At 36.9% G+C, this 26616-nt stretch overlaps 1 protein-coding gene and 1 long non-coding RNA gene across 3 annotated transcripts in view; one reads left to right on the top strand and one right to left on the bottom strand.

The window, feature by feature from the left end:
• Nucleotides 1-24916, top strand: part of NUP155 (nucleoporin 155) — a 66023-nt gene extending 41107 nt beyond the window's left edge. For both annotated transcript variants that reach the window (XM_026506840.4, XM_057312205.1), the window contains exons 23-35: nt 1873-2064; nt 2731-2869; nt 3551-3686; nt 4374-4527; nt 4739-4843; nt 5896-6050; nt 8775-8904; nt 10025-10138; nt 10861-10981; nt 11440-11550; nt 14186-14322; nt 21762-21868; nt 22438-24916. In XM_026506840.4, the coding sequence (XP_026362625.2) occupies nt 1873-2064; nt 2731-2869; nt 3551-3686; nt 4374-4527; nt 4739-4843; nt 5896-6050; nt 8775-8904; nt 10025-10138; nt 10861-10981; nt 11440-11550; nt 14186-14322; nt 21762-21868; nt 22438-22576 (1740 nt within the window). In that variant the 3' untranslated portion in view covers nt 22577-24916. The remainder of the gene's footprint in view (nt 1-1872; nt 2065-2730; nt 2870-3550; nt 3687-4373; nt 4528-4738; nt 4844-5895; nt 6051-8774; nt 8905-10024; nt 10139-10860; nt 10982-11439; nt 11551-14185; nt 14323-21761; nt 21869-22437) is intronic.
• Nucleotides 1-26616, bottom strand: part of LOC130543695 (uncharacterized) — a 31711-nt gene that overhangs the window by 2595 nt on the left and 2500 nt on the right. The window lies entirely within an intron of this gene.

Here is a 26616-nt window from a genome sequence, read left to right as displayed (position 1 = left end):
TCCCACTTTTAGTGGTACTAAGCTTGATTACTGAATTCAGGTCCTGCCATTGTGAAATTCCCCATCAAGAGTTTCATCAAGCTTTCATCATCCATTGATGAATCATTACCTGAATTAGCTATTTCACTTAAGATTATGAAGTGGTCATTTTTCTCTATCTGTGATTTCTTCCATATTTAATCACTGCAATTCTGTGGGGGGAAAAATTTTCCCTTATCCTCTAAGGCCTTTGGTTACCCTGAAATGTTTAATGCTTGACTTTTAAGTACCAATTTTCAAAGTTAAAAGGCAGTCCCCCTTGTTCTTTTCAGTAGTGTCCAGTGTGTTGTTTTGTTGGTGGCTTTGTTTATTTTAAGCACATACTTTTTTTTGCCTTTTAAAAACTCAGGGGATATGTTTAACTATAAAAGCTTTTCTTTTCCATGCCAGGTAGATTAATGATTTTTAGTCCTATTGGATGGTAAACATAATGTAAGTAAATTTTTAGGCTAGGCATCTTTTTTGTGATTCATCTTTGAAGCTTCCTTCCTTGCATCATGAGTTTTTGCTCAAGGAATCCAAATTACATATTAGTTAAAAAATTGGAATATGGATTGGATTTATGGTGAAATTTAGAATAAATAGTCAAATCCCTAAACAGAGTATTTTAATAAAGCATAAATCATCTCAGTACTTTAGAATGCCACATTTATTTTTTTATATTTTTTAAAGATTTTATTTGACAGCGAGAGAGCGCAACTGGGGCAGACAGCAGAGGGAGCAGGAGAAGCAGGCTCCCCTTTGAGCAGGGAGCTTGATTTGGAGCTTAATCCCAGGACCCTGGGATCGTGACCTGAGCAGAAGGCACACGCTTAACTGACTGAGCCACCCAGGCGCCCCTAGGACTCCATTTGTTCAAAATGAGATCAAACTCCCATGTTAGGAGGCTTTTTTTTTTTTAAAGTAGGCTCCACACCCAGCATGGAGTCCAAAGTGGGGTTTGAACTCACGACCTTGAGATTAAGACCTAAGCTGAGATCAAGAGTAGGACGTTTAACTGACTGAGCTACCCAGGTGCATGTTAGAAGGCTTTATTTATTTTTTTTTTAAGATTTTATTTTATTATTTATTTGGCAGAGAGACAGCCAGCGAGAGAGGGAACACAAGCAGGGGGAGTGGGAGAGGAAGAAGCAGGCTCCCAGCAGAGCAGGGAGCCGGATTCGATCCCAGGACCCTGGGATTATGCCCTGGGCCAAAGGCTTAATGACTGAGACACCCAGGTGCCCCTGTTAGAAGGCTTTAAATAGAATCCTAACATTTAGGAAAAATAAATGGAAGCCCAAGATTTTTATTTTTATTTTTTATTTTTTTGAGAGAGAGCAAGAAAGCATGGGGGCAGGGAGGGACAAAGGGAAAGGGAGAGAGAATCTTAAGCAGGCTCGATGCTCAGTGCAGAGCTTGAGTCAAGGCTCAGTCTCAGCACCCTGAGATCATGACCTGAGCTGAAATCAAGAGTCAAATGCCTAACCAACTGAGCCACCCAGGCACCCTGTAAGCCCAACATTTTTTAATGTAGCTAAGTGATTGTTCTTTCTGATTATGACTAAAATCAGGAGACCTGGCTCTAATTTTGGTTCTGCCTACATTTTACTTTTCTCATTTGTAAATTGAGAGATCTGTACTGGTCACACTGTGGGTTAACAGTTCTGTATGATTCTATGAAAGTTTGCAAAAATGTGTTAGTCTGTATAGTTTAGCATATTTTCTCTTTTGAATTATAGAGTGTATTAATTTTTTGGTTATTTTAAATTATTAAAGAAATTTTGTTCTGTCTAGAAAATAGGATGTTCATATATTTTTGATAGAAAAAAGGACTTTCTCTTACACTCCTAGGAATTTCAAGAGCAGCTGAAAATCACCACGTTTAAAGATCTGGTAATCAGGGACAAGGAACTGACAGGGGCGTTAATTGCGTCTCTTATCAACTGCTACATCAGAGATAATGCTGCTGTTGATGGCATTAGTTTACACTTACAGGATATCTGCCCACTTCTGTATAGCACTGATGATGCAATTTGTTCTAAGGTATGATGCTTTATTAGGTATTTCAGTGTTTCTTAAAGGGGTTTCATGGTATGAAAAGCACAATAGAACCGGAATCAGAAACCATCTTTTACTTAATGACATCTCTTGGGTAGGTCTCCTAACCTCCCTTGGCCTCCAGAGTCCTCCTCTGTATGATGAAAAGAGTTAGAATACATCATTTCTTAAAAATCCTTGTTTATTTAAGTTTTTCATAAAGAATCTTGTTAGTATTTCTAGACCATGTTTTTTTAAATGGTTAAATATGTTTCTCCTTAGAAATTAAAAGTTATGAAAACTTCAAGTCTATAATAAGTTAGAGTTAATTGGGCAATTTTTATTGATCCTTTCTTACAGGTGAAAATAATTTAAAAAATCAGTATCACATGGATTGCCTGCTGACCAATAATGTATTGACTAGGCAAGAGATTTACCAGTCAAAAGCTATCTTGCTTAAAATATTTGTGAGAGGAATTAAAAATAGCTAGGATTTTTTGGTCAAAAATTTTTCTGCCTAAAATTAAGAAGAAGTAAGTTTGTAGAGTTGTTTTTATTTTTTATGATAATAAACCAGATGTAAATTAAGACATAGACCAAAACTTATGTTGATAACGTCATCTTTGTGCTGGATTTTGCATGTTTTTAAGTTCTTGTTATCTCTAATTCTAGGCAAATGAACTCCTCCAGCGTTCCCGACAAGTTCAAAATAAGATTGAAAAGGAAAGAATGTTAAGAGAATCCTTAAAGGAATATCAGAAAATCAGCAGTCAAGTGGACCTTTCCAATGTTTGTGCTCAGTATAGACAAGGTGAGAAACAAAATGTTCTTCATATCTTTTTCTTAACTCAGGGGACAAATGACTGAATAAAATAAGCAATTCCCTCTTCCACTTCACTTTCCCAAGTGATATGACGTAGGAAATTCATGCCTTGTGTTCTAGTATCTGATGAGTGCACTAGCCTCTGCAAAAACTATGATGCTCTTTTTATATCTTGAAATACGTAACTTCTTAACACGGAGTTTTGGTCCTTGTCCAGTTAAACTATCTATTAGATAGCTTCCTGGGTTACATTTATTTTTTGGATGCTTTACATTCTTTTGGCTAATTTTTTAAAACAGTACCTGTCTGCTTGTTTTTAAATTACTTTAAATCAAATCTAGCATAATGTAAAAGTAATAACTCCTAGCACAGATATTGTTTTGAATTCTAAGGTGTTTTTTTTTTTTTCATCAAGAAACTGAAACCTTTCCTTTGGTTATTCCAACTTTGAAAATTTTTTTCCAGTGAAGGAAATATACTTAATAGCAGCCTTTTAGGCATGTTGGTACCTTGTTCTTTGGTATATTCACCAGACATATTTTATGATAGTGTCATCAAGGTGACCAGCATACAGTAGAGACATAAAAACCTTGATTTTATAAACCAGCTAAGGAAAAACGCATCCAGCTTAATAAGCCTTATCTCTTTGTCCTTTTTCTTTCCCATTAGTCCGTTTTTATGAGGGTGTAGTGGAGCTCTCTCTTACTGCTGCAGAAAAAAAAGATCCTCAGGGTCTTGGACTTCATTTTTATAAACATGGAGAACCAGAAGAAGACATTGTGGGACTGCAGGCTTTCCAAGAAAGGCAAGTTTTATTACCTTAGCAGCTTACCAACTTTCTGGATACAGACTTTCCTTTGTGTAAAGTTTGATTGACTGTATTAGGAAAATGATATTTTAAGTAAAACACTTATAAAATTGAATTATGCTTTCACTTAAAAATGTCTGGTTTTATCACAGGCCTAAATTAGGATTATAATTCTTATCTTAGGGTTCAAGTTTTAGTCTGGTGGAAATTCTTAAGGACTTATCAGTGCTTTTGAACTTGCCTCTGTGGTTTTTATGACACTTTACTAATGTCATTTTAAAATGAGATAACTTATTTGGAACCATCTCTTCCCCATCTAATTTCTCGTTCTGGGTGAAGATTAGTATTTTTATTTTATGGAATGATTTTTAAATGTTCACAAATTAGTAGTGACTGTTAAAGAAGAAGGAAAATGTGTGTCCATAAAGGAAATATATAACCTATCAAAAACCTGGTTCTTACTAATACATTAATTTTTATGACTTCACCCTTTTATGGTTAACCACATGTTTCTCAAACCTAGAAAAAGTATACAATTTATATTATTTTTATACCAAATATACGTGTGTGTACATATATCTATTCCCCAAAATAGTCTTCAAATTACTCTGTGTATTTAAGTTAGATAAGTCAGTTGCTATTTAATTAAATAATGCAGTTGCTCCTTTTCCATTGTTTTTTCAGATTAAACAGTTATAAGTGTATTACAGATACACTTCAAGAATTGGTAAATCAAAGTAAGGCTGCTCCTCAGTCTCCCAGTGTACCCAAAAAACCTGGGCCTCCAGTATTGTCATCTGATCCCAACATGCTGAGTAATGAAGAAGCAGGACATCATGTAAGGGACATAGCATGTTTTTATCCTGAAAATACATTGTTTTAAGAAGTTCTATGTGGTAGTGGTGGCAGCTCCTCTTGGAAAAGATAGTAGCTCTTAGAAATAAGCATTTGAGAATTCTTGATTTCAGGGTTTTATAAGGCTGATGTTTATGATGTCCAGCAAGAGAGCCTTTAACTGCTAATTTTTACTATTTTTTTTTTTATTTTAGTTTGAACAGATGCTTAAATTGTCTCAACGATCCAAAGATGAGCTCTTTAGTATTGCCCTTTATAATTGGCTAATACAAGCTGATCTTGCAGATAAGCTATTGCAGGTAAAACAATTTTTTTATTCCAGTATTGTTAATCTGTATTTTCAGGTAGCATATACATAGTTGAAGGAGGGGTGCCTGGGTGGCTCAGTTAAGCCTATGCCTTTGGCTCAGGTCATGATTGCAGGGTCCTGGGATCGAGCTCTGCATCGGGCTCCCTGCTCTGCAGGGAGCCTGTTTCTCCCTCTCCCTCTGCCTGCCACTCCCTCTGCTTGTGCGTGCGCACGCGCTCTCTCTGTCAAATAAATAAAATCTTTAAAAATAAATGAATAAAAATAAAAAATACATAGATACAGGAAATTCATTTTCTTATCCTGAACCTACCATTAGGTGTTAATGTCAAGCCAAGTAATGTCTTATCTTTCCCTAGTGGGCAAAACAAACTATTGCTCTAATTTTCTTGTTATTTTGAAGCTGATTTGAGTTTTTTATACTGTGGGATGGAAAGCATTTGATTATGAATTAGGAGTCCTAAACTTGGCATTACCTCTGCCATTAATTCAGTATGTGACTTCATACATGTCTTTTTACTATCCTAAGTCTCAATATTCTGTAAAATAAATGTGTGACATTTGATAATGGCAAGGATGTCTTTGAGCTCAGAGTCTAGGAATCAATAGCTGTGTTTTGAAAGTTTATTAAAAGATTTGTAATTGGGGGTACCTGGGTGGCTCAGTCGTTAAGTGTCCGACTCTTGATTTCGTCTCAGGTTGTGATCCTGGGGTCGTGAGATGGAGCCTGCTGGGGAGGCCCCCCCCCGCCCCGGGCTCATGCTCTCTCTGTCTCTCTCAAAAAAATAAAAATTAAAAAACATTTGTAACTGAATTATTAGTTTAATTAGCCTAATTCAACTATCTTAGCAACTCTTCAGTTAACACTGGTAAGACAAAAATCATTTATAATGAAAGAAATTGGCCTCTGTTTTTGGATTATAATTTTGCTCATGTATTCGTGAAGCAAGGCATACCTGTAGTTGTCTTAAAATGTTATAGTTACTACATAAAGAACAAGTGACTAGTCCAGAAAATGTTTCTGAGTGACTGTATAATTTGCAGATTGCTTCTCCATTTCTGGAGCCACATCTAGTTCGAATGGCCAAAGTTGATCAAAACAAAGTTCGTTATATGGATTTACTGTGGAGGTATTATGAAAAGAACAGAAGCTTTAGTAATGCTGCTCGTGTCCTGTCCAAATTGGCTGACATGCATAGGTATGGTATAATACACTTACTACTATGAATAATGATTGATAACTGACCTATAATACATCCAGATTTCAGAAATTAAATAAAACCTTATTCAGGTTATACCTATGTAGAGTTTTTATGCTTTTACTTGGATTTACCTAAAGTTTACAATTTTTTCTTTTTTTTTTTTTAATAATGTATAGGAGGTACTAAAATACCCAGGACCGACCCTCTCTAGTGAAACTATCTTCTAAATCTCTTCTTTAAAGTATGTCTTTAGATTCTTTCCTACTAAGCAGTTAATTAATATTTTTAATTAAAAGGACAAAAACTTCTTAAAGGCTTTATAATTCTAAATGTTTTACTAATTCTAGACTTAATTTCCTCTGCTCTATTATTGTTTTAAATTACCAAAAAAATTTGAGCATATATGTTGAAGATTGTTAAAAATCTTACTAAAGAAAGCATTAAAATTTCTAGTTAGATTATTATATCAAAACAATTTAATATAATCTTGGACAGATCATTAATTTGACCTTGTATTTTCGTTTGGAATCTTCTTCGCCAAAATAACACGAGTCCTATTTCTAAAAACTGAAGATCGGTTAAGTTAGGAAGAAGAGGTTGTGGAAGCAAAGCTGTTTTTAAACCAAGTTAATCAGAATGGTAATTTATGGGGCGCCTAGCTGGCTCAGTCGGTAGAACATGTGACTCTTGATCTCAGGGTCGTGAGTTCAAGCCCCATGCTGGGAATAGAGCCTACTTTAAAAATAAATAAAAGTTAAAGAGTCTAGATATGACTGTAATAGCAAGTGTAAGTATGTACGTGTGTATTCTTAATTGGCTTTCCATTAATATTTATTGACCTTTTTCTTGTTATATTGTTACTGTAAAATATTCAGAAGGGATGCCTGGGTGGCTCAGTCGTTAAGTGTCTGCCTTTGGCTGAGATCATGATCCTGTGGTCCTGGGATCGAGGTCCGCATGAGTCCTGCATCGGACTCCTTGCTCAGCGGGGAGCCTGCTTCTTCCTCTTGTGCTACTCCCCCTGCTTCTGCTGTCTCTCTCCCTCTCTGTCAAATAAGTAAAATCTTTTTAAAAATTAAATAAATAAAATATTCAGAAATTCTCTAACTTTTAAGAACACTCATTATCCATATCTACTTTATACATAACACATATAACCTAATTTCCTCATGTGAGATACACTGTCCTTCTACTCTAGCTCTCAGCTTACCATCTTTTTCCACAATGAAATATTTTTCCAACTATAATGTTGCTCTCTTTCTCACTGCACTCTTTTTGCATATATAGGCTGCAGCAAATAAATTGGCAGCTATAGAATTTCTATTTTAAATAATTTGGAAATGTTACCCACTTTTAATATGTTTGGTTCAAGTAGGGCTTTTTTGAGAGATGAGAAGGGAAAGAAAGGAAAGCTCTTTTAGAAACAGGTCCTAGTTGTACTGAACAGTCCTTTATGTGCAACATTAAGAGATGGTCAGTGCTAAGCAACTGTCATCTACACCTGTCCTTTGAAAGATAGAGGGGAGAAAGGAGTTAATTCTTCCTTCCTCCCTCCTTCCATCCCTTTCTTTTTTTTTAGAAGGGGAAAAATATGGGAGCCATAGCTATACAGAAGGACAGTTTAAGATCTCTGAAAGTAAAAGAAAGCTAGTTTTTTCCTGATTCAAATTGGAATTAATGGGGATATCAAAAGTTACATTTAATACTGGTTGGTGTAAGAGGTTGCCAACAACTAAATGAATTAGTGTGTTTGTTTTTAATGCCAAGTCACTTTGTAATGTCAAAGAACCAAGTCTGATAGGGGATTAGAAAGGACTGAAGATGGTAACCATGGAGGTGAATACATGCTTGGGGCTTTCTAACACCTGCTAGCCAGCCGCCCAGCAAATAGATTTTGACCACCACTGATGTATGTTCAAGGCATGCAGAAAGGAGTAGTGAACGATGTAAACACCACCTTTGTTCCCAAGAGCTCCCATTCTAGTAGGTATAGACCACAGACACAAACAAGTTCAGGTTCTATAAATATAATAAAAATAGGATAATATAGTACAAAGGGCCTGGTGGGGAAGGAGGGTGAGGAGCTGCTTTAGTTAAGATTGGTTAGAGAAGGCGTCAAATTGTTATGAAAATTGATTCTCAAATGACAAGAATGACAGCTATTAAAGATGTGGAGGAAATGGTCCAAGCTTAGCAATAATATTCTCTGCAGAGCACTGTATCAGATTCAAGTTTATCATGTTTAGGATACAAAAAAGAAAGAGGGGTTGGAGATGGTGAACACTGGAGCAGGTGAAAGGAGAGGAGGTTAAAGGAGTAGGTGAAGGCATGTGACATAATCTGATTTTTGTTTTTAAGAGGTCACTCAAGTTGCTTTGTGGAGGATCACATATAGTATTAGCCATATTAAGGTAGAGAAGTGAAAATAGGAGGAGTGACAAAGAGCATTTTCCTTAGTGTTAGAAGAATCCAAGTTTTAATATACTGAATTAAAGTTTTAAAATAGGAAGTTACTTTTTTGGATGTAAACTTAAGTATTTGTTTCCTTGTTGCCTTAAACCGTAGCTCTCTTTTATTAGAAGTCCTCTAATAGTTTTTTCAAGTTTCGAATGGCCTTTTATGTTCATTTGGTATATACAAAATAGTGCATCATAATTAATATATTTGTATATTGGATCCTTAAGAATTCATATAAATAAAAATAAGGTTTTTTCCCCCCAGCACAGAAATTTCACTTCAGCAGCGACTAGAGTACATTGCTCGAGCCATTCTTAGTGCCAAAAGTTCCACAGCCATTTCATCGATAGCTGCAGATGGTGAATTCCTTCATGAATTGGAAGAAAAAATGGAAGTAAGCGCTAAAGATACTTAGACTTTGCCTGCATTTATTCCATTTTCCCTTCTTCCTTCTACTAAGGCATAGGTCAGTAGCAGTCAGTATTAGTAATTCTAGTCTCTTCTGCCTGTATGTATTTATTTTCATATTTAAACATATATCCTTTATTGGGTCACAAGACATTGCTGTAATTAAATTTTTTCTCTGTGGCTTTTTTAAAGGTTTTTTCCCAACTGTTCCAACACAAAGACTATATCACATTTTCCATTTATTCTGGAAGCTAATAAGTAGATTCGTGAAGTAGAGTAGGCTAAGCTGCCCTAATTAAGAGACCCAAAAGTATACAGTGGTCCAAATACAAAAGCTTATTTCTCATTCACAAATATCACATAGAGTGGGTGTCCCTGACTGGCCAGTGGCTTTCTTCCACTTGATTGATTTTAATACCCAAGTTCTATTTTCTGACTCTAATCATTCCCTATGGCCTTATCTTTTTCTTCTGTCAGAGGGAGTAAGAGAAAAAAAGAACATGTAAGAAGCACAGTCCCTCTTTTAAAGACCTTAGCCCTGAAGTGACGTACTTTACTTCCACTTGCATTCCTTTAAACAGAACTTAGTCTTATGGCCATATCTCCCTACAGAGGAGGTTGGAAAATATGGTCTAGCCATTGTCTGGCTACATTCGTGGGAGAGATGGGTGTTAGAGTGGTAGCCATAGTATACTTCCTGTGAGATTTTTATGTTGTGGTGAAGAGCTGCTAGTTTGTTATGATAGAAGTCTTCATTTGTACATTTTTTTGTTGTTGTTTATAACATTGTATTAGTTCCAGGTGTACAATGTAATGATTCAGTATGTTTAGATATTGCAAAGTGATCACCATAAGTCTAATTAACATTTATCACCATATACATAATTACAAAATTATTTTCTTATGATTAAGAACTTTTACAATCTATTTTCTTCAACAACTTTCAAAATGCAATACAGTGTTATTAACTACAGTCACTATGCTGTTATTTATACATTATTTTTACTTTAACCAACTTAAAGTCAGATACTAGGAATAATTCCTTGAAGTACTTGTTGATTTATCATCAAGAACTTAAGACTTGCTTTTTTTTTAATCCAAACTAGGTTGCTAGGATCCAACTTCAGATACAAGAGACACTACAAAGGCAGTATTCCCATCATTCTTCTGTACAGGATGCAATTTCTCAGCTGGATTCTGAACTAATGGACATAACTAAGGTAATAAAAAAGCAAGTTGAATTCCTCTAGCAGTCACCTAATATCTACAAATTCCTTGTTTCTTTTGCATTCTACTTTTGTGTTTCATGAGAAAGATTAATCTATCTCCACAAAATTAAGATAAGCCGTCCGGGGGAGCATGTCGCTGGGCTGACGGATCACTGCTGTGGTATATGACTCTTAGGAAGAGCTAACTTGCTCTTTCCAGGCCGCTTTCTATCAAGAAATCTATCAGCCTCACATTGAGCTTCGTTAAAACTCCTGCCATCTATTTTATGGCCTTGCTTCTTGTCTTGGAAAAGTAACTTATCTTTGCTTATCTCTCCAAGCCTCTCCCACTCTGTACTTCAGAGCAGTTCCTTTTTCAATAATTCTTGGGCCTTTCTCCAAGTGCCATGAAGCACCCTGAGACTTGTGTTTCCATGATTCTTTAAATCCTGGTCTAGACAATGCTAATTATAAAAGACATGTTATTGCAGTATCTCCTTGCCAGCCAAGGGGAATAGAAAGGGCACACATGTTGAAATCTATTTAAATGTATTTACCAAGCCTTCACCATGCTTAATCTGAGGTTATGACCAACTGCATGTCATCACATCTTTATATCGTATTTTAGGGACTTTGGATAAAATCTTCGATCATTTCTATTTTTCAAGGAGTGCATCATTAATTTCTGACTCGACCTCTGGTTGTATGTATAATGTTGGCATTTTCTCCGACAGCTTTATGGGGAATTTGCTGACCCGTTTAAACTTGCAGAGTGTAAACTTGCAATAATTCATTGTGCTGGTTATTCAGACCCTATATTGGTGCAGACACTTTGGCAAGATATCATAGAGAAAGGTAAGTGCTCACTTACAAATATATTAGCATACATTATTTAGTGACTTGGTAGAGGAATGCAAGCTGCTAGTGGCTTTCATTTATCTAGAGCTCTTGAAAATTGTATATACCTGAGTAGAGGTAAGTGGTGGGTGCATGGATGTGGTAGAATGTGTCAGAGGGTGGTCCTCTAGAGAATGACCTCAATTTATATTGGAGAGGACTCTGAGAAAAGGATGTGTCATTTTTTGGTTGTACTTCTTAATAAGGGATTCTGAGACACTTACCTTAGAATCCCATAATCAGTGTCCTGGTAAGACGAAAGTATTTCAGACACTAACAGAAACACAGTATCTGCTCGTTATATTAGAGTATCATTTGTAGGGTATTTTGTACCTTGAAACAGAATAAAATAGCCAATTTAAACGTCTCACATTAAAAACAGTTTGGGTTTCTAATGGCATGTCTTTTTGTTGCAGAATTGAGTGAAAGTGTGGCGTTGAGCTCCTCAGATAGAATGCATGCTCTTAGTCTCAAGGTTGTGCTCCTTGGCAAAATTTATGCTGGCACACCTCGCTTCTTTCCTTTAGGTAAGCAGTAACCTTAAGTGCTGTCATGGGTGTTTTGTTTTGTTTTCTTTTGATGGTTTTCTTCATTGGCATGGAAAGATGATGTTCTTCAGAGTGGAATTGTTTCTTTGTTGCTGTTTAGCTCAACAGTTTAATTCTCCCTCTCCAGAAAGAAAGACCTCCAAAGATACAGGATTTGTTGATAAATAGTTAGATATGAAACTTTGATCTTGCAAGTTTATATATCTGTCTGGGGATAGTGCTAACAGACCGTAATGATTATATTGTTGGTAACCCTCTATGAGTTTAAAGAGGAAAGAAAAATGGCTGGTGTTTTTCTGCATGGGCAATCTGTGATTGCTTCAACTGCTCTTATTATATTGAGGACATATTTTTCTTTAAAATAACAAATAGTCAAGGCACCTGGGTGGCTCAGTTGGTTGTGCGGCTAACTCTTGATTTCGGCTGAGGTCATGATCTCAGGGTCCTGGGATCGAACCCTGATTCACATTGGGCTCCCCGCTGAGCAGGGAGTCTGCTGGAAAATTTTCCCTCTCCCTGGGCCCCTCCCGCTGCTCACACTCTTTCTCTTAAATAAATAAATAAATCTTTTCTAAAAACTGCAAATAATTGTGTTAAAAATGCAATTTTTTAACCCCTTAATGAACTGTACTATAATTTTTATGTATATGACTCTAATTATTAGCCATTCGCCAATGTATAATGTTTTCTTCAGTTGTAAAATAATAGAATCAGGGTGCCTGAGTGGCTCAGTTGGTTAAGCATCCAACTCTTGATCTCAGCTCAGGCCTTGATCTCAGGGTCATGAGTTCAAGCCCATGTTGGGTGGGCTCCATGCTGGGCTTATAGCCTACTTAAAAAAATAAAAGAATAGATTCAACATAAATACATCCGTAAAGTAGGATGTTAAGCACTACGGTCTTTGAAAAATGTTGAGAACCAGGAAAATGGTCACAACATAACATTAAATTGTTTGTTTATTTAATGAGGTTAGAGACTTTTTTATAGACCATCTCTGATTTACGACTTATTTCCTGGAAATGGCAAGAAATAAAGTCATTATAATCGTACGCTTTTTTTCTTATAAGTATAGGATTTAAAACTGCCATGCTATTTCATTAATGAGAGAAACAGAATAAAAATTTTAATACTAAAAAGGCCATATTATACATAATTTCTTTTGAGGATATTTCTGCTTCAACTTAGATTTTTAATTTTTGAGCCCAATTAAGTTTAGGGTAAAAGAGGCCTTCTTCTCCTCCTCCTCTCTCCCCCACTTTCCTCCCCCCCCCTTCTTCTTCTTCTTTCCATCTTTCAATGGCAAACAAGCTCCAGGGGGCTTCAAACTAGAACAAGTTTAGAGTTTTTAGAAATTCGATTACATATGCAAAATTTTTGTATGGTAGATTCTAGGGAAGTTGTAGGTTCAGTCAGTGGCAGTCTTTTCAGTGATTCTTCTTGCCCATGGATTTCACATTGGTCAGTCTCAGGTTTTGAGTATCATAAATATGAATGTGATCAGTACTATTATGACCTTATTTATGATATGACAAGTAGTAAAAAGTGAGAATGGGGCCAAAATTAGAACGATCAAAATAAATAACTTACACATCTAAGGGGGTGAGGCACTTAAAAAACACATTTAATATTTCTAAATTTATTTCTTTTCTGAAAAGCTGTTAAATTGAGGATATAATAAGAAATATCAATGGGTCCTCTCCAATAGTGGGATTGTGAATGGTCTCTATTTCTTGTACCTTTTTGTATTTTCCTAACTCACCAAAATGTAATTTTTTCCCTAATAGCTTTAAATCGTATAGCATATTCATAGTTGTGCGACAATCACCACAATTAAATTTAGACCATTTTCATCACCCCCAGAAAGAAATCATGTACCTATTAGCAATCACTCCCTATTCCTTCCCACTCTCCAGCCCTAGGCAATCACTAATGTACTTTATATCTCTGTATATTTGCCTATTCTGATATATAACTTATTTATGTAAAAAAATTTTTTTTGAAAAGTGGTTTTTGGTTTTTTGGTTTTTTTTTTTTTAAGATTTTACTTATTTATTTTAGAGCGAGAGAGAGTGACAGAGAGCACGAGCAGGGGGCAGGGAGAGGGAGAAGCAGACTTCCAGCTGAGCAGGGAGCCTGATGCAGGGCTCAATCCCAGGACCCAGAGATCACGACCTGAGCTGAAGGCAAGCGCTTAACTGCCTGAGCCACCCAGGCACCCCACTGGTTTTCTTTTTTTTAAGATTTTATTTATTTATTTGAGAGAGAGAGCACAAGCAGAGGGGAGGGGCAGAGGGAGAAGCAGACTCCCCTCTGAGCAGGGAGCCCCAGGCGGGACTCTCAATCCCAGGACCCTGAGATCATGACCTGAACTGAGGGTAGCCGTTTAACCAGCTGAGCCACCTAGGCTCCCCAATTCTGTAACAATAAAAGAGTAATTATGTAAGGTGAAGGACCTGTTAACAAACCTTACTGGAGTGAACACTTCACAATATATGTATGTATCACATCATCATGTTATAGACTTTAAACTTACACAATGTGTGGCTATTTTTTCTCAATAAGCTGAGGAGGGGAGAGGTAACAATTCTAATTTCTGATCTTTTTCCCTCTCCAGATTTTATTGTGCAGTTTTTAGAGCAGCAAGTTTGTACTTTGAACTGGGATGTAGGTTTTGTAATACAGACAATGAATGAAATTGGAGTGCCATTACCTAGACTACTAGAAGTATATGATCACTTGTTCAAGTCACGGGTAAGGAAAATATTAAAGAAAAGTAAATAATTTATTTAGTTAAAGTTAAACTTTTTGTAGAGAGAAGGACACTATTTTGATAGGTTTATAATATCTCGTCATCTGATAAAATGACATCAGAAATTTGCTTCATTGGTTGAATATAAGAAATTATCATATTTTAGACTTTTAAAATTGATAATGAGTTGCTTTGCTGTATATCATGATAAAAATCAAATATTTTTTAGTAAACATACTTGCTTTACTCCTGGTGGAATAGGCTAAACCCATTTCCTTAAGAATCACCATTTGCTTTACAAGAACAAAATAATAGTGTATTTATTCCCTATAACTTCATCTGAAATATCAGTGGTCAGATCTTCCTCACCACAAGAAAAAAACTTTGTAAATATGATGGTGATGCATGGTAACTAGACTTAATATGGTGATCATTTCCCATACTGATTTGTTATTATATACAAATAACAAATCATTGTGTTGTACACTTGAAAATGATATGTGTCAGTTATACCTTAATTTAAAAAAAATCTTTCTTATATTGAACCTTATTAGACTATATATTTTATAATTTTTATCGTAAGATAAAAGATCCAAATGAAATTTTGTTGACCTATATCATGTCTTTTATGGTAGCACCATCAAAACATTTATGTAGTGCTTTACAAGGCACTTTTGTATATCTCATTTAAGCCTCAAAATGAGCCTATGATAGGAAATGAGCATCTGACAAGGGCAGAGATTTTAAATAAATAACCTGCTCAAGTCACATGGCTAATAACTGGTAAAGCCAGAATGAGAATTAAGATTCTTTGCTGGTTTAGTCTTTTATTTACAGTAACAGACTAAGTCTACATAGGTTTAAAGTAAAAAGGGTATCACAGCTGACAAGAAGAAAATAAAAAAATAAGTAAAATAAAATAAGCATTTAATATTATGTGGTTACTAAGTTATTTATCTGGTCATGGTTAGTATTTGAACATCATTGAAAATTGCATTGTGATGTTATTTAGAAAAAATAACTCACTTTATAGAGTGTGTAAATTTCCTGTTTAGGAACCTGTGTTTCCCCTTGACAGGTGTGAGGTGGTATCTCATTGTGGTTTTGATTTGTATTTCCCTGATGATGAGTGATGTTGAGCATTTTTTCAAGTGTCTGTTAGCCATTCATATGTCTTCTTGGAGAAATGTCTGTTCATGTCTTCTGCCCATTTCTTAACTGGATTATTTGTTTTGGGGTGTTGATTTTGAGAAGTTCTTTATACATTTTAGATACTAACTCTTTGTCGGATAAGTCCTTTGCAAATATCTTTTCCCATTCCATTGGTTGCCTTTTAGTTTTGTTGACTGTTTCCTTTGCTGTGCAGAAGCTCTTTATCTTGATGAAATCCCAGTGGTTCATTTTTGCTTTTCTTTCCCTTGCTCCTGGAGGCATGTCTAGTAAGAAGTTGCTGCGGCCAAGGTCGAAGAGATTGTTGCCTGTGTTCTTCTCTAAGATTTTGATGGATTCCTGTCTCACATTTCAGTCTTTCATCAATTTTGAATTTATTTTTTTGTATGGTGTAAGAAAGTGGTCCAGTTTCATTCTTCTGCATGTAGCTGTCCAGTTTTCCAACACCATTTGTTGAAGAGACTTTTTTCCCATTGGATATTTTCTCCTGAATTGTTGAAGATTAGTTGACCATATAGTTGTGGGTCCATTTCTGGGCATTCTGTTCTGTTACATTGATTTAAGCATCTGTTTTTGTGGCCGTATCATACCGTCTTCTTGATTACAACTTTGTAATACAGCTTGAAGTCCAGAATTGTGATGCCGCCAGCTTTGGTTTTCTTTTTCAACATTACTTTGGCTGTTTGGGGTCTTTTCTAGTTCCATACGAATTTTAGGATTGCTTGTGCTGGCTCTATGAAAATTGCTGGTGTTATTTTGATAGGGATTGCATCGAATGTGTAGGTTGCTTGGGTAATATAGACAGTTTAACAATATTTGTTCTTTCATTCCATGAGCATGGAATGTTTTTCCATTTCTTTGTATCATCTTCAGTTTCTTTCATAAGAGTTCTCTAGTCTTCAGAGTACAGATCTTTTACCTCTTTGGTTAGATTTGTTCCTAGATATCTTATGGTACAATTGTAAATGGGATCGATTGGTACAATTGTAAATGGGATCGATTCCTTGATTTCTCTTTCTGCTGCTTCATTGTTAGTGTATAGAAATGCAACAGACTTCTGTGCATTGATTTTATATCCTGCAACTTTGCTGAATTCCTGTACCAGTTCTAGCAATTTTTTGGTGGAGTCTTTTGGGTTTTCTACGTAGAGTATCATGTTTTCTGTGAGTAGTGAAAGTTTGGCTTCTTCCTTGCTGATTCAGATGCCTTTTATTTCTTTTTGTTGTCTGATTACTGAGGCTAGGACTTCCAGTTCTATGTTGAACAACAGTGGTGAGAGTAGACATCCCTGTCTTGTTCCTGACCATAGAGGAAAAGCTCTGTTTTTTTCCCCATTGAGGATGATATTACCTGTGGGTTTTTATATATGGTCTTTATAATGTTGCGGTATGCTCCTTCTACCCCTACTTTCTTGAGGGCTTTTATCAAGAAAGGATGCTATATTTAGTCAGGTGCTATTTCTGCATGTATTGAGAGCATCATATGGTTCTTATCCTATCTTTTTATTGATGTGGTGTAACACAGTGATTGATATGTGGGTATTGAACCACCCCTGCAGCCCAGGAATAAATCCCACTTGGTTGTGGTGAATAATCTTTTCAACGAAATGTTGGATCTCATTAGCTAGTATTTTGCTGAGAATTGTTTTTTTAAGATTTATTTATTTGAGAGAGGGAGAGTGCATGTGGGGAGGGGGGCTGAGGGAGAGAGAGAATCCTCATACCCACTCCCCGCTGAGCCCAATGCAGGGCTTGATCCCAGGACCCTGAGATCAAAATCAAGAGTTGGCTGCTTAATTGACTGAGCCACCCAGGAGCCCCTTGTTGAGAATTTTGCATTCATGTTCATCAGGGATATTGGTAATTCTCCTTTTTAAAAAATTTATTTTAGAGCGCACAAGCAGGGTGAGGGGCAGAGGGGGAGGGAGAGGGACAAGCAGATTCTGTGCCGAGCATGGAGCCCAACGCGGGGCTCAGTCTCACAACCCTGAGATCATGACCTGAGCAGAAAACAAGAGTCCAACACTCCACTGATTGAGCCATCCAGGAGCCCGCTGTAATTCTCCTTTTTAGTGGAGTCTTTGGTTTTGGAATCAAGGTAATGCGGGCTTCATCGAATGAGTTTAGAAGCTTTCCTTTCATTTCTATTTTTTGGAACAGTTTCAGAAGAATAGGTATTCTTTTTTAAATGTTTAGTAGAATTCCCCTGGGAAGCCATCCATCCCTGGCCTCTTGTTTGTTGGGAGATTTTTAATTACTGATTTAATTTCCTTGCTGATTATGGATCTATTCAAATTTTCTATTTCTTCCTGTTTCAGTTTTGGTAGTTTATATGTTTCTAAGAACGTATCCATTTCTTCCAGATTGCCTAATTTATTGGGATATAATTGCTCATAATATTCTCTTATAATTGTATTTCTACAGTGTTGGTTGTGATCTCTTTCATTCATGATTTTATTTGGGTCCTTTCTGTTTTCTTTTTGGTAAGTCTCACTAGGGGGTTATCAATTTTATAAATTCTTTCAAAGAACCAGCTCCTAGTTTCGTTGATCTTTTTTCGTTTTCTATATCATTTATTTCTGCTCCTAGCTTTATTATTACCCTTCTGCTGCTGGCTTTAGGCTTCATTTGCTGTTCCTTTTCTAGCTCCTTTACGTGTAAGCTTAGGTTGTGTATTTGAGAATTTTCTTGCTTCTTGTGGTAGGCCTGTACTGCTATGTATTTCCCTGTAATGACTGCTTTTGCTGCATCCCAAAGGTTTTGGACCATCATGTTTTCATTTTCAATTGCCTTCATGTATTTTTTTATTTCTTCTTTAAGTTCCTGGCTAATCGGTTCATTCTTTAGTAGGATGTTCTCTTTTTTTTAAGATTTTATTTATTTGAGAGAGGGGAGAGAGAGAGAGTGCGCGTGCACACATAAAGGAGGGAGGGATAGAGGGAGATGGAGAAGCAGGCTCCCTGCAGAGCAGGGAGCCTCCCCGACGCAGGGCTCTATCCCAGGACCCCAGGATCATGACCGAAGCCGAAGGCAGACACTTAACTGAATGAACACCCAGGCACCCCTAGTAGGATGTTCTTTAACCTCTGTGTATTTGTTGTCATTCCAAATTTTTTCTTGTGGTTGACTTCAAGTTTCATAGCATTGTAGTCTGAAAATATGCATGGTATGATCTCAATCTTTTTGTACTTTTTGAGGCCTGATATATGACCCATATGTAATCTGTGCTGGAGAATCTTCCATGTGCACTCGAAGAGAATCTGTATTCTACTGTTTTAGGATGAAATGCTCTGAATATATCTGTTAAGTCCATCTGGTCCAGGGTGACATTCAGAGCCCTTATTTCCTTGTTGATCTTCTGCGTAGATGATTGTCCATTGCTGCAAGTGGGGTGTTAAAAGTCCCCTACTATTACTGTATTATTCACAATGAGTTTCTTTAAGTTTGTTATTAATTGGTTTATATATTTGGCTGTTCCCGAATTAGGGGCATAAATATTTACAATTGTTAGATCTTCTTGTTGGATAGACTCCTTTATTATTATTTAGTGCCCTTCATCCTGTCTTATTACAGTCTTTGGTTTAAAATCTAGTTTGTCAGGATGCTTGGGTGGGCTCAGTCAGTTAAGCATCTGCCTTTGGCTCAGTTCATAATCCCAGGGTCCTTGGGATGGGGTCCCACATTGGGCTCTCTGCTCAGCGGGGAGCCTAGTTCTCCCTCTGCCTGCAGCTCCCCCGCTTCTGCGGGCTCTCTGTCTCTCTTTGACAAATAAGTAAATAATAATAAAAAATCTAGAAATAAAATCTAGTTTGTCTGATATAGGTATGGCTACTCCAGCTTTCTTTTTTTTTGATGTCCGTTTGCATGATTGTGGTTCTCTACCCCCTCACTTTCAATCTGCAGGTGTCTTTAGGTCTAAAATGAGTCTCTTGTAAGTGGCATATTGATGGGTCTTTTTTTTTTTTTAATCTATTTTGATACCCCGTGTCTTTTGATTGGAGTATTTAGTCCATTTACATTCAGAGTAATAATTGATAGATATGAATTTAGTGCCACTGTATTACCTGTAAAGTCACTGTTGCTGTAGATTGTCTCAGCTCCTTTCTTTTTTTCTTTTTTTAAAGATTTTATTTATTTATTCGACAGAGGTAGAGACAGCCAGCAAGAGAGGGAACACAAGCAGGGGGAGTGGGAGAGGAAGAAGCAGGCTCCCAGCAGAGGAGCCTGATGTGGGGCTCGATCCCACAACACCGGGATCACGCCCTGAGCCGAAGGCAGACGCTTAACCACTGTGCCACCCAGGCGCCCCTCAGCTCCTTTCTACTCTTTGTTGCTTTTGGTCTCTCTTTCCTGCTCAATGGGTCAGTCCCCTTTGATATTTCTTGCAGACCTGGTTTAGTGTCCATGGACTCCTTTAGTTTTTGCTTGTCTTGAAAACTCTTTTATTTCTTCTATTCTGAATGACAGCCTTGCTGGATATAGTATTCTTAGCTGCTTATTTTTCCTATTCACAGCACATTGAATATATCATGCCACTTTTTTCTGGCCTGCCAGGTTTCAGTGGACAGGTCTGCTGCTAACCTTATGTGTCTACCCTTCCTTCCCCAGATTAGGGAAGTTCTCAGCTATAATTTGTTCAAATACACCTGCCCCCTTTTCCCACTCTTCTGGGACTCCTATGATATAGATATTGGTTCACCTTATGGATTTGCTGAGTTCCCTAAGTCTACCTTCATGATCTAATAGTCTCCTTCTTTTTAGCTTCATTATTTTCCATAATTTTATCTTCTGTATCACCTATTCTCTTCTCTGCTTTTTCAGTCCTCATTGTGATTATACCCAGTTGGTTTTGCATCTCAGTTATAGCATTTTTAAAATTTCAGCCTGACTAGATTCTAGTCTTTTTATTTCCACAACAAGGGTTTCTCTAGTGCCTTCTATGCTTTTTTTCAAGTCCAGCTAATAGTCTTCTGACTTGTTCTAAAATCTTATTCAGATATATTGCTTATATCTGTTTTGAACAAGTCCCTGGCTGTGATTTCTTATTGACCTTTCTTTTGGAGAGAATTCCTCTATCTTGTCATTTTGGGTAAGTTTCTGTCTTTTGCGTGTTTTGAAAGCTTGTTATGTTTCCTGCATCTGAGAGTAATGCTATATTTAAAAGTTGTCAGTGGTGCTTGGGTGGCTCAGTTGGTTAAGTGTCCAACTTGATTTTGGCTCAGGTTATGACCTCAGGGTCATGAGATTGAGCCTCGTGTCAGGCTTCACGCTGGGCCTGGAGCCTGCTTAAGATTCTCTCTCCCTCTCCTTTTGCCCCTCCCCATCTCTCTCTTTCCCTTTCTTTTAAAAAGGAAAAAAAAAGTGGAGGAGTCATACATTGTGCAGGGCCTGGCATTTCAGGAAGTGTTTCTGGTGTATGCTGTGTGCACTCTGCTGTTGTGTTTTGGCTGCTCTTTCCCACTGATTAGTCCTCTGCAGAGCTCGCTCCTTCTTGCCGTGAGGAGTGTTTGGACCTTTTAACTAGGTGTGCTTTGATTTGTTTGTTAGCCTAGAAAAATAGCCTGATCGGGGAAAAAAAAAAAAAAGGACCAAAAAAACCCAAACAGACAATCAAAAAACTGTGAGCCTGATTCCAAGGAAAAAGAAAGGTTGGGAGAAGAAGGAAGTCTGATCCCCCAAAAAAGAGAAAAGGAAATGAAGAAACAAACTAACAATCAAAGAAAAAACTCTAAGTCTGTTTCTAAAGGGAAAAAAAAAAAAAAAGTAAAGCCTGGTCCTAGTTCCACCAGTACTGCAGGTGATGCTTCGAAGCACTCTGTGATCGTTAGACTTGGTGCAGGGGTGCATCCCATGCTAATCTTCTGGGGGAGAGGCCTATCACACTGGCTCAGAGTCAGACCATTCCCAGTAAATAAGTACTTCCCAGGCACAGGGGGGACGGGGTTTGATGTAAGCAGCACCCACCTCCACTGGGGCCACTATGTTGATCTCTGAAGTTTCCTTGTGTTGGTAGCAAGGGGGGAAAATAGTGCCACCCCACTCTCTCCTGCCTGAACAGGGCATCTCACACCCCATGCTGTTCAGGAAGCCCTCACAGAATAGTGAGAGCCATCGACGCACCCAGTGCCACAGTGCTTCTGCGTTAAATGCTTATTTTAATATCGGGAAATTTTGCCTGGGACCTGATGACTGGTTTAACTAATAACATAATTGGTTGAAAAATCAGTTGACACAGTTTGCTTTACAACTCATGATGTATATTTTCTTTATAGGATCCATTCTGGAACAGAATGAAGAAGCCACTGCACCTTTTAGATTGTATACATGTACTATTGGCAAGATATGTTGAGAATCCTAGCCAGGTTTTAAATTGTGAGAGGTAACTATGAATTAGATATTGTATTATAGCAAAAGCTTAAATGTTTCTAATAAGTATCTGAGCAACAAAGTTATAATGGGGGGAAGATATGGAGATTAACTGTTTGAATGATATCAGCTTGTATAAAAGGTTAGAATTTTTTCCATTTTTCAACCCCTGTCCTGAATCCTTCCTGTAGGTAAGTGATGTAATTTATGAATTACTTCTAAACTCCTGCTTTGAATTAGTGATCTAGGGCAGTTCAGTTATGTCTTTGTGAGATTACTGGCCATTTCAAGGTATATTTGTTTGAAAAGATCAAAAGAATGTAAATCATATTAATTTAAGGAGTTATCCTTATTGCCTCCTTCCCATTATAATAATCTTCCAGAGGAACATGGTGGTCATGTGGTAATTTACCTCATCCCTGCATTTCTTGTCTGTTTTCAGTTATTTACCATTTACTTAATCATATGATCCTTTCTCTTGCTGGGACTACAGTAAAGTTAGCAAAAGTTGGAAAGAAGTCTTACAGGAGGAAATGTTTCTAAATGTATCAGTAATTGATCCTGGTATCTTTTCCTTTACAGGAGAAGATTTACAAATCTGTGCCTGGATGCCATTTGTGGTTATCTGGTTGAGCTTCAGTCTATGAGCTCTTCAGTTGCAGTACAAGCCATCACGGGAAATTTTAAATCTCTTCAGGCTAAACTAGAACGGCTTCATTAATTATTATAATGTATTGTCATCCATGCATTTTAATCTGTAAAATAAAAGCTCAGCTGGGTCCAGATATCAGGTGCTCTAAATCTAAGAATTTAAGAACAATTTTAATAGAAATGTGTTTTTAATAAGTGGCTAATATCTACAAACAGTACATTTGCCAGTTCAATTATTTTTTATTTTGTTTTTTAATAATCAGGTTAAAAAAATAAATGAAATAAGATTACTTATGAGCTTAATACAAAGATAAAAAACATTTAGAAATTCTTATTTTTAATTTAATGAAGGCAGAAATTTTGAATTTACACTATTCATTTTCAAGTTAGTCCAAGGATATTGATATCAAAACTTAAGTAGGCTAGCTGAGCAAGTCCCATAACACTGGATTCTACAACAATCCTAATATAGGCAAATAAACATTTTCTCTTAAAAAGTTATTTAGGTTCGGGTTCGTCTTTGGAAAGAAATTTCTTCCAGCTACTAATTTTGTCATTTGTAATTCTTAAAGATTAATATATACTTGACTATGTTTTGAGCAGGTGGCAAACGTGTAACTAATATTCTATGTCCTAAAAACCTATGGAAGGAGATAACTGTTTTCCATTTAGTGTCTACCTACTAGTCCTTGTGACTGATTACCGACTATGTTAGAGCAGCGGTTCTCCAAGTGTGTGCACCAAACCAGCATATAAGCATCATCTGGGAATTTGCTCCCTGTTTGATTCTTTTTCCTCCCAGTCGACAACCACAACAAATGAGTTTTACGCAAGACACAATATATAAAGTAAAATTGTTAGTAATGTAGTTTTTAGTCTTCAACAAATTGGAATAACTAAACCAAGTTCCCCAAAGTCATGGCAACAACAAGGAAGGAGAACAGAGTGGGAATCACCAGGACTAACAAAAAAGCAAGGACATGGACTTCTTTCCTCTCACCTTTTATGCCATCAAGAGTAATTACCTTCTTATTGTCACTGAAGCATGTTATCTAGCAATTTTTATAGTACATTTTGAAAATAGTTTTTCTTCCCACCTTTTTTCCCAAGATCATGGGTTGACCTTTTCATATTTATTCTCTTAGAATTTAGCTCCCTTTTTCCTATAATCTAATTCATAATATTTAATAGACTATCCAACTGTCACTCAGTAGGCACCACTACCTCTCATATTTTTCAGCTTTCGGTTCCTTAAGTTTAGTTTTTTTGAATATGTAAAATGAATGTAAGTTATGCATTGTTAATTCTATAAACTTAAAATTGTGTTAACGTCTACTTAAAATGAAAGTCTTGCTTAAATGTTATTTAGCCGTGACTCCATTCTGCTATATATATGTATTTTTTAAACCCATTTACACACAAGCATATTAATATATATGTTAAAGATACTCAACTCACAATATTGAAGCTACATCTTTCCAAAGGACTATAAGCCAGCATGGCTAAAGGGTCCTTCGGAGTCAGAACAGGTTCCTTTTATCACAGAGCACTTGTGAGAGGGTTTAACAGTTCCAGCTGCACAGCAAATGTTTTCCGTACCCTTGGGAGGGTGAGATCCCTAAGAGAAACGAGGTCCCCTCCTTTTTAGCTCTCTAGAACAGTGTTTCTAAAACTTGTAATTATAAGAATCACCTGGATAACCTGCTAAAACAGATGTGCCACCTCTAATGTGATGCTGCTATTGGCGGTCAGTGGATCAAGCTTGGAGTAGTATTGTTCTAGCACATTTATCCACTGTATTAATATGTCTTGTACGTGATGTTTATTCAACACATTATTTCTTTATAGTGACTATTAAACATATGTAGGCAACAAGAAATAAGTTGAACATTATTTATGAAACAGTGCATTCATTGTAGGCAATGACAAGTCACCGAAGATCTTGATTGTGACATATTTTTTTTAGGTAGATCATTTTCATTTGGCAAAATGGTCAGGAAAAGAGAGAAAAATCTATTTTGAGTAACTGTGCGAAGTATGGGATATTGACCCTGAAATGCATGTGATGTATGTTCAACATTTCTTTAGTTACAATATATGTAACTTACTAGTGACTTTTTCATTGAACCAGCTTCTCTGCTGATCACATGCATTTCCTCCACATTGATGTTATATAGTTAATTTCAGTCTCAGGATTCACAGATTGCTCATTCTCTTCCTCAGGATACTTCCCACCTCTTTTTTCCTCTTATTCGTGAGAGGAAAAATTATGCTAGTGATACAGTTGTATCAAGAAAATGAAGAACAGGAATATTGAATGTAAAGGTCTTGAAAGGGCACATAATTTTCTTTCATTTTCTATCAGTTTCTTCATTTAAATTCTCTTAATAATAAAACTTTTTTTCCAGAATATTTTGGAGTCTTCTAGTAAATCATTTAAACTCTTCAAACTTTCATTTTCCTAAGAAACAAATTTTTGGGGATGCATGGGTTGCTCAGTGAAGCACCTGCCTTTGGCTCAGGTCATGATACCAGGGTTCTGGAATCGAGCCCTGCATTGGGCTCCCTGCTCAGCGAGGAGCCTGCTTCTCCCTTGCCCTTTGCCACTCCCTCTCTCTCACTCTCACTGTCTCTCAAATAAATAAATAAATAAAATCTTCTAAAAAAATTTTTTCTGCATAAGATTAAAGCTAAATGATAAGACTTTTTAAAAAAGAATTTATTTTTTTTTTTTGAGAGAGAGAAAGCAGGAGAGGGAGGAGGGTCAGAGGGAGAAGCAGACTCCCCGCTGAGCAGAGAGCCCAACACGGGACTTGATCCTGAGACTCTGGGATCATGACGTGAGCCGACGGCAGACACAACCGACTGAGCCACTCGGGCCCCCCCAAATAAGGCTTTTAAATCCAAAAGTTTATAAGAACTAATGTAATCTATTTTTATTCAGTTTTTTCTGCACTTCAAATATTAGAGTAGTTTAACAATACTATTATTTTTTACTCTTTTTCATTGCAAGTAAACATTTCTAAACTGCATTATGACATTTTTGAAATTAAAATTTTGTTTTAAAACTCTCAGTTATGCTTCTTGCATTTAGGAAGCTCCTGTCAGCTGAAGACTGTAACTCTTTTTAAGATGAATCAGTTTACCATGCGGGAGTTAGGAGTATCATATCTCCAGCCCACACCTGAGCTTCTGCCTGTGTAATGAACATTTTCACTTAGATGACCTCCAAAGCTTTTCAGTCCAAATGGACCAGATCTGTGTTCATTCCTCTCTCCCTGCAATCTACCCACTCCTTCTTCCTCCTCTATTTTCTTTAATTTTCTCCTTTTTTTTTTTTTTTAAAGTAAGCTTTACACACAACATGGGGCTTGAACTCATGACCCTGAGATCAAGAGTTGCATGCTCTACCAATTGAACCAGCCAGGTGCCCCCCTCCTCCTCTGTTTTTCTACTTCAGTCTTTATTATCTGAAATCTCAACTCCAAAATATGGGTATTTTTAAATTCTTCCCTCCTTCCACATACAGTCACCATTTCATGGCTTCTCCCCAACCCCGTAAAGCAGGTTGTTAAATATTTACCAACATACCACTGCCTTAAGTCCTACGTGGCCTAGTTAGTTAGCTGAGGTAGGGCAATGTGGGAGGACAGGCTTATGTACTACTCATCTGGCTGCTAAGATCCCGTTCTCAAGGAGTCTGCTACGTCAGCACCCACAGGATGCCTTGTACTTAACAATCTGCATCAAGAAGCTCACTTTACACTTCCTGAATGAGTCCTCCGTTTATTCCATGTGATGGAAGCTGAGCCCGAACCTGGGAACTGGGAGATTTTAAGAAGACTGTGCTTTGGAGCAGCAGCCTTCCACTCCGGCCACTATGAGGGCAGCTTCGCATTTTGACCACATTTTTACATTAGCTGATAACCTTTTAGGGATATGAGAAGCCTCATCAGAACATCTGAGAAAATGATACTTTTCATCCTCGGATTAATCGAATAGTTTGTCCTCTTAGTCCCCTTAAAAATGAATGAAGAAAAAAAAAACCCAAACCTGAACTCATGATTTTTCTCCCCTTTTTATCAAAATCCTACGTCCTTTAAAGGTGAA

The sequence above is a fragment of the Ursus arctos genome, unplaced genomic scaffold, assembly GCF_023065955.2.
Source record: "Ursus arctos isolate Adak ecotype North America unplaced genomic scaffold, UrsArc2.0 scaffold_15, whole genome shotgun sequence".
Lineage (NCBI taxonomy): Eukaryota > Metazoa > Chordata > Mammalia > Carnivora > Ursidae > Ursus > Ursus arctos.
The sequence above is the reverse complement of the archived record's forward strand: the minus strand, read 5'-3'. Positions and strand labels throughout refer to the sequence as shown.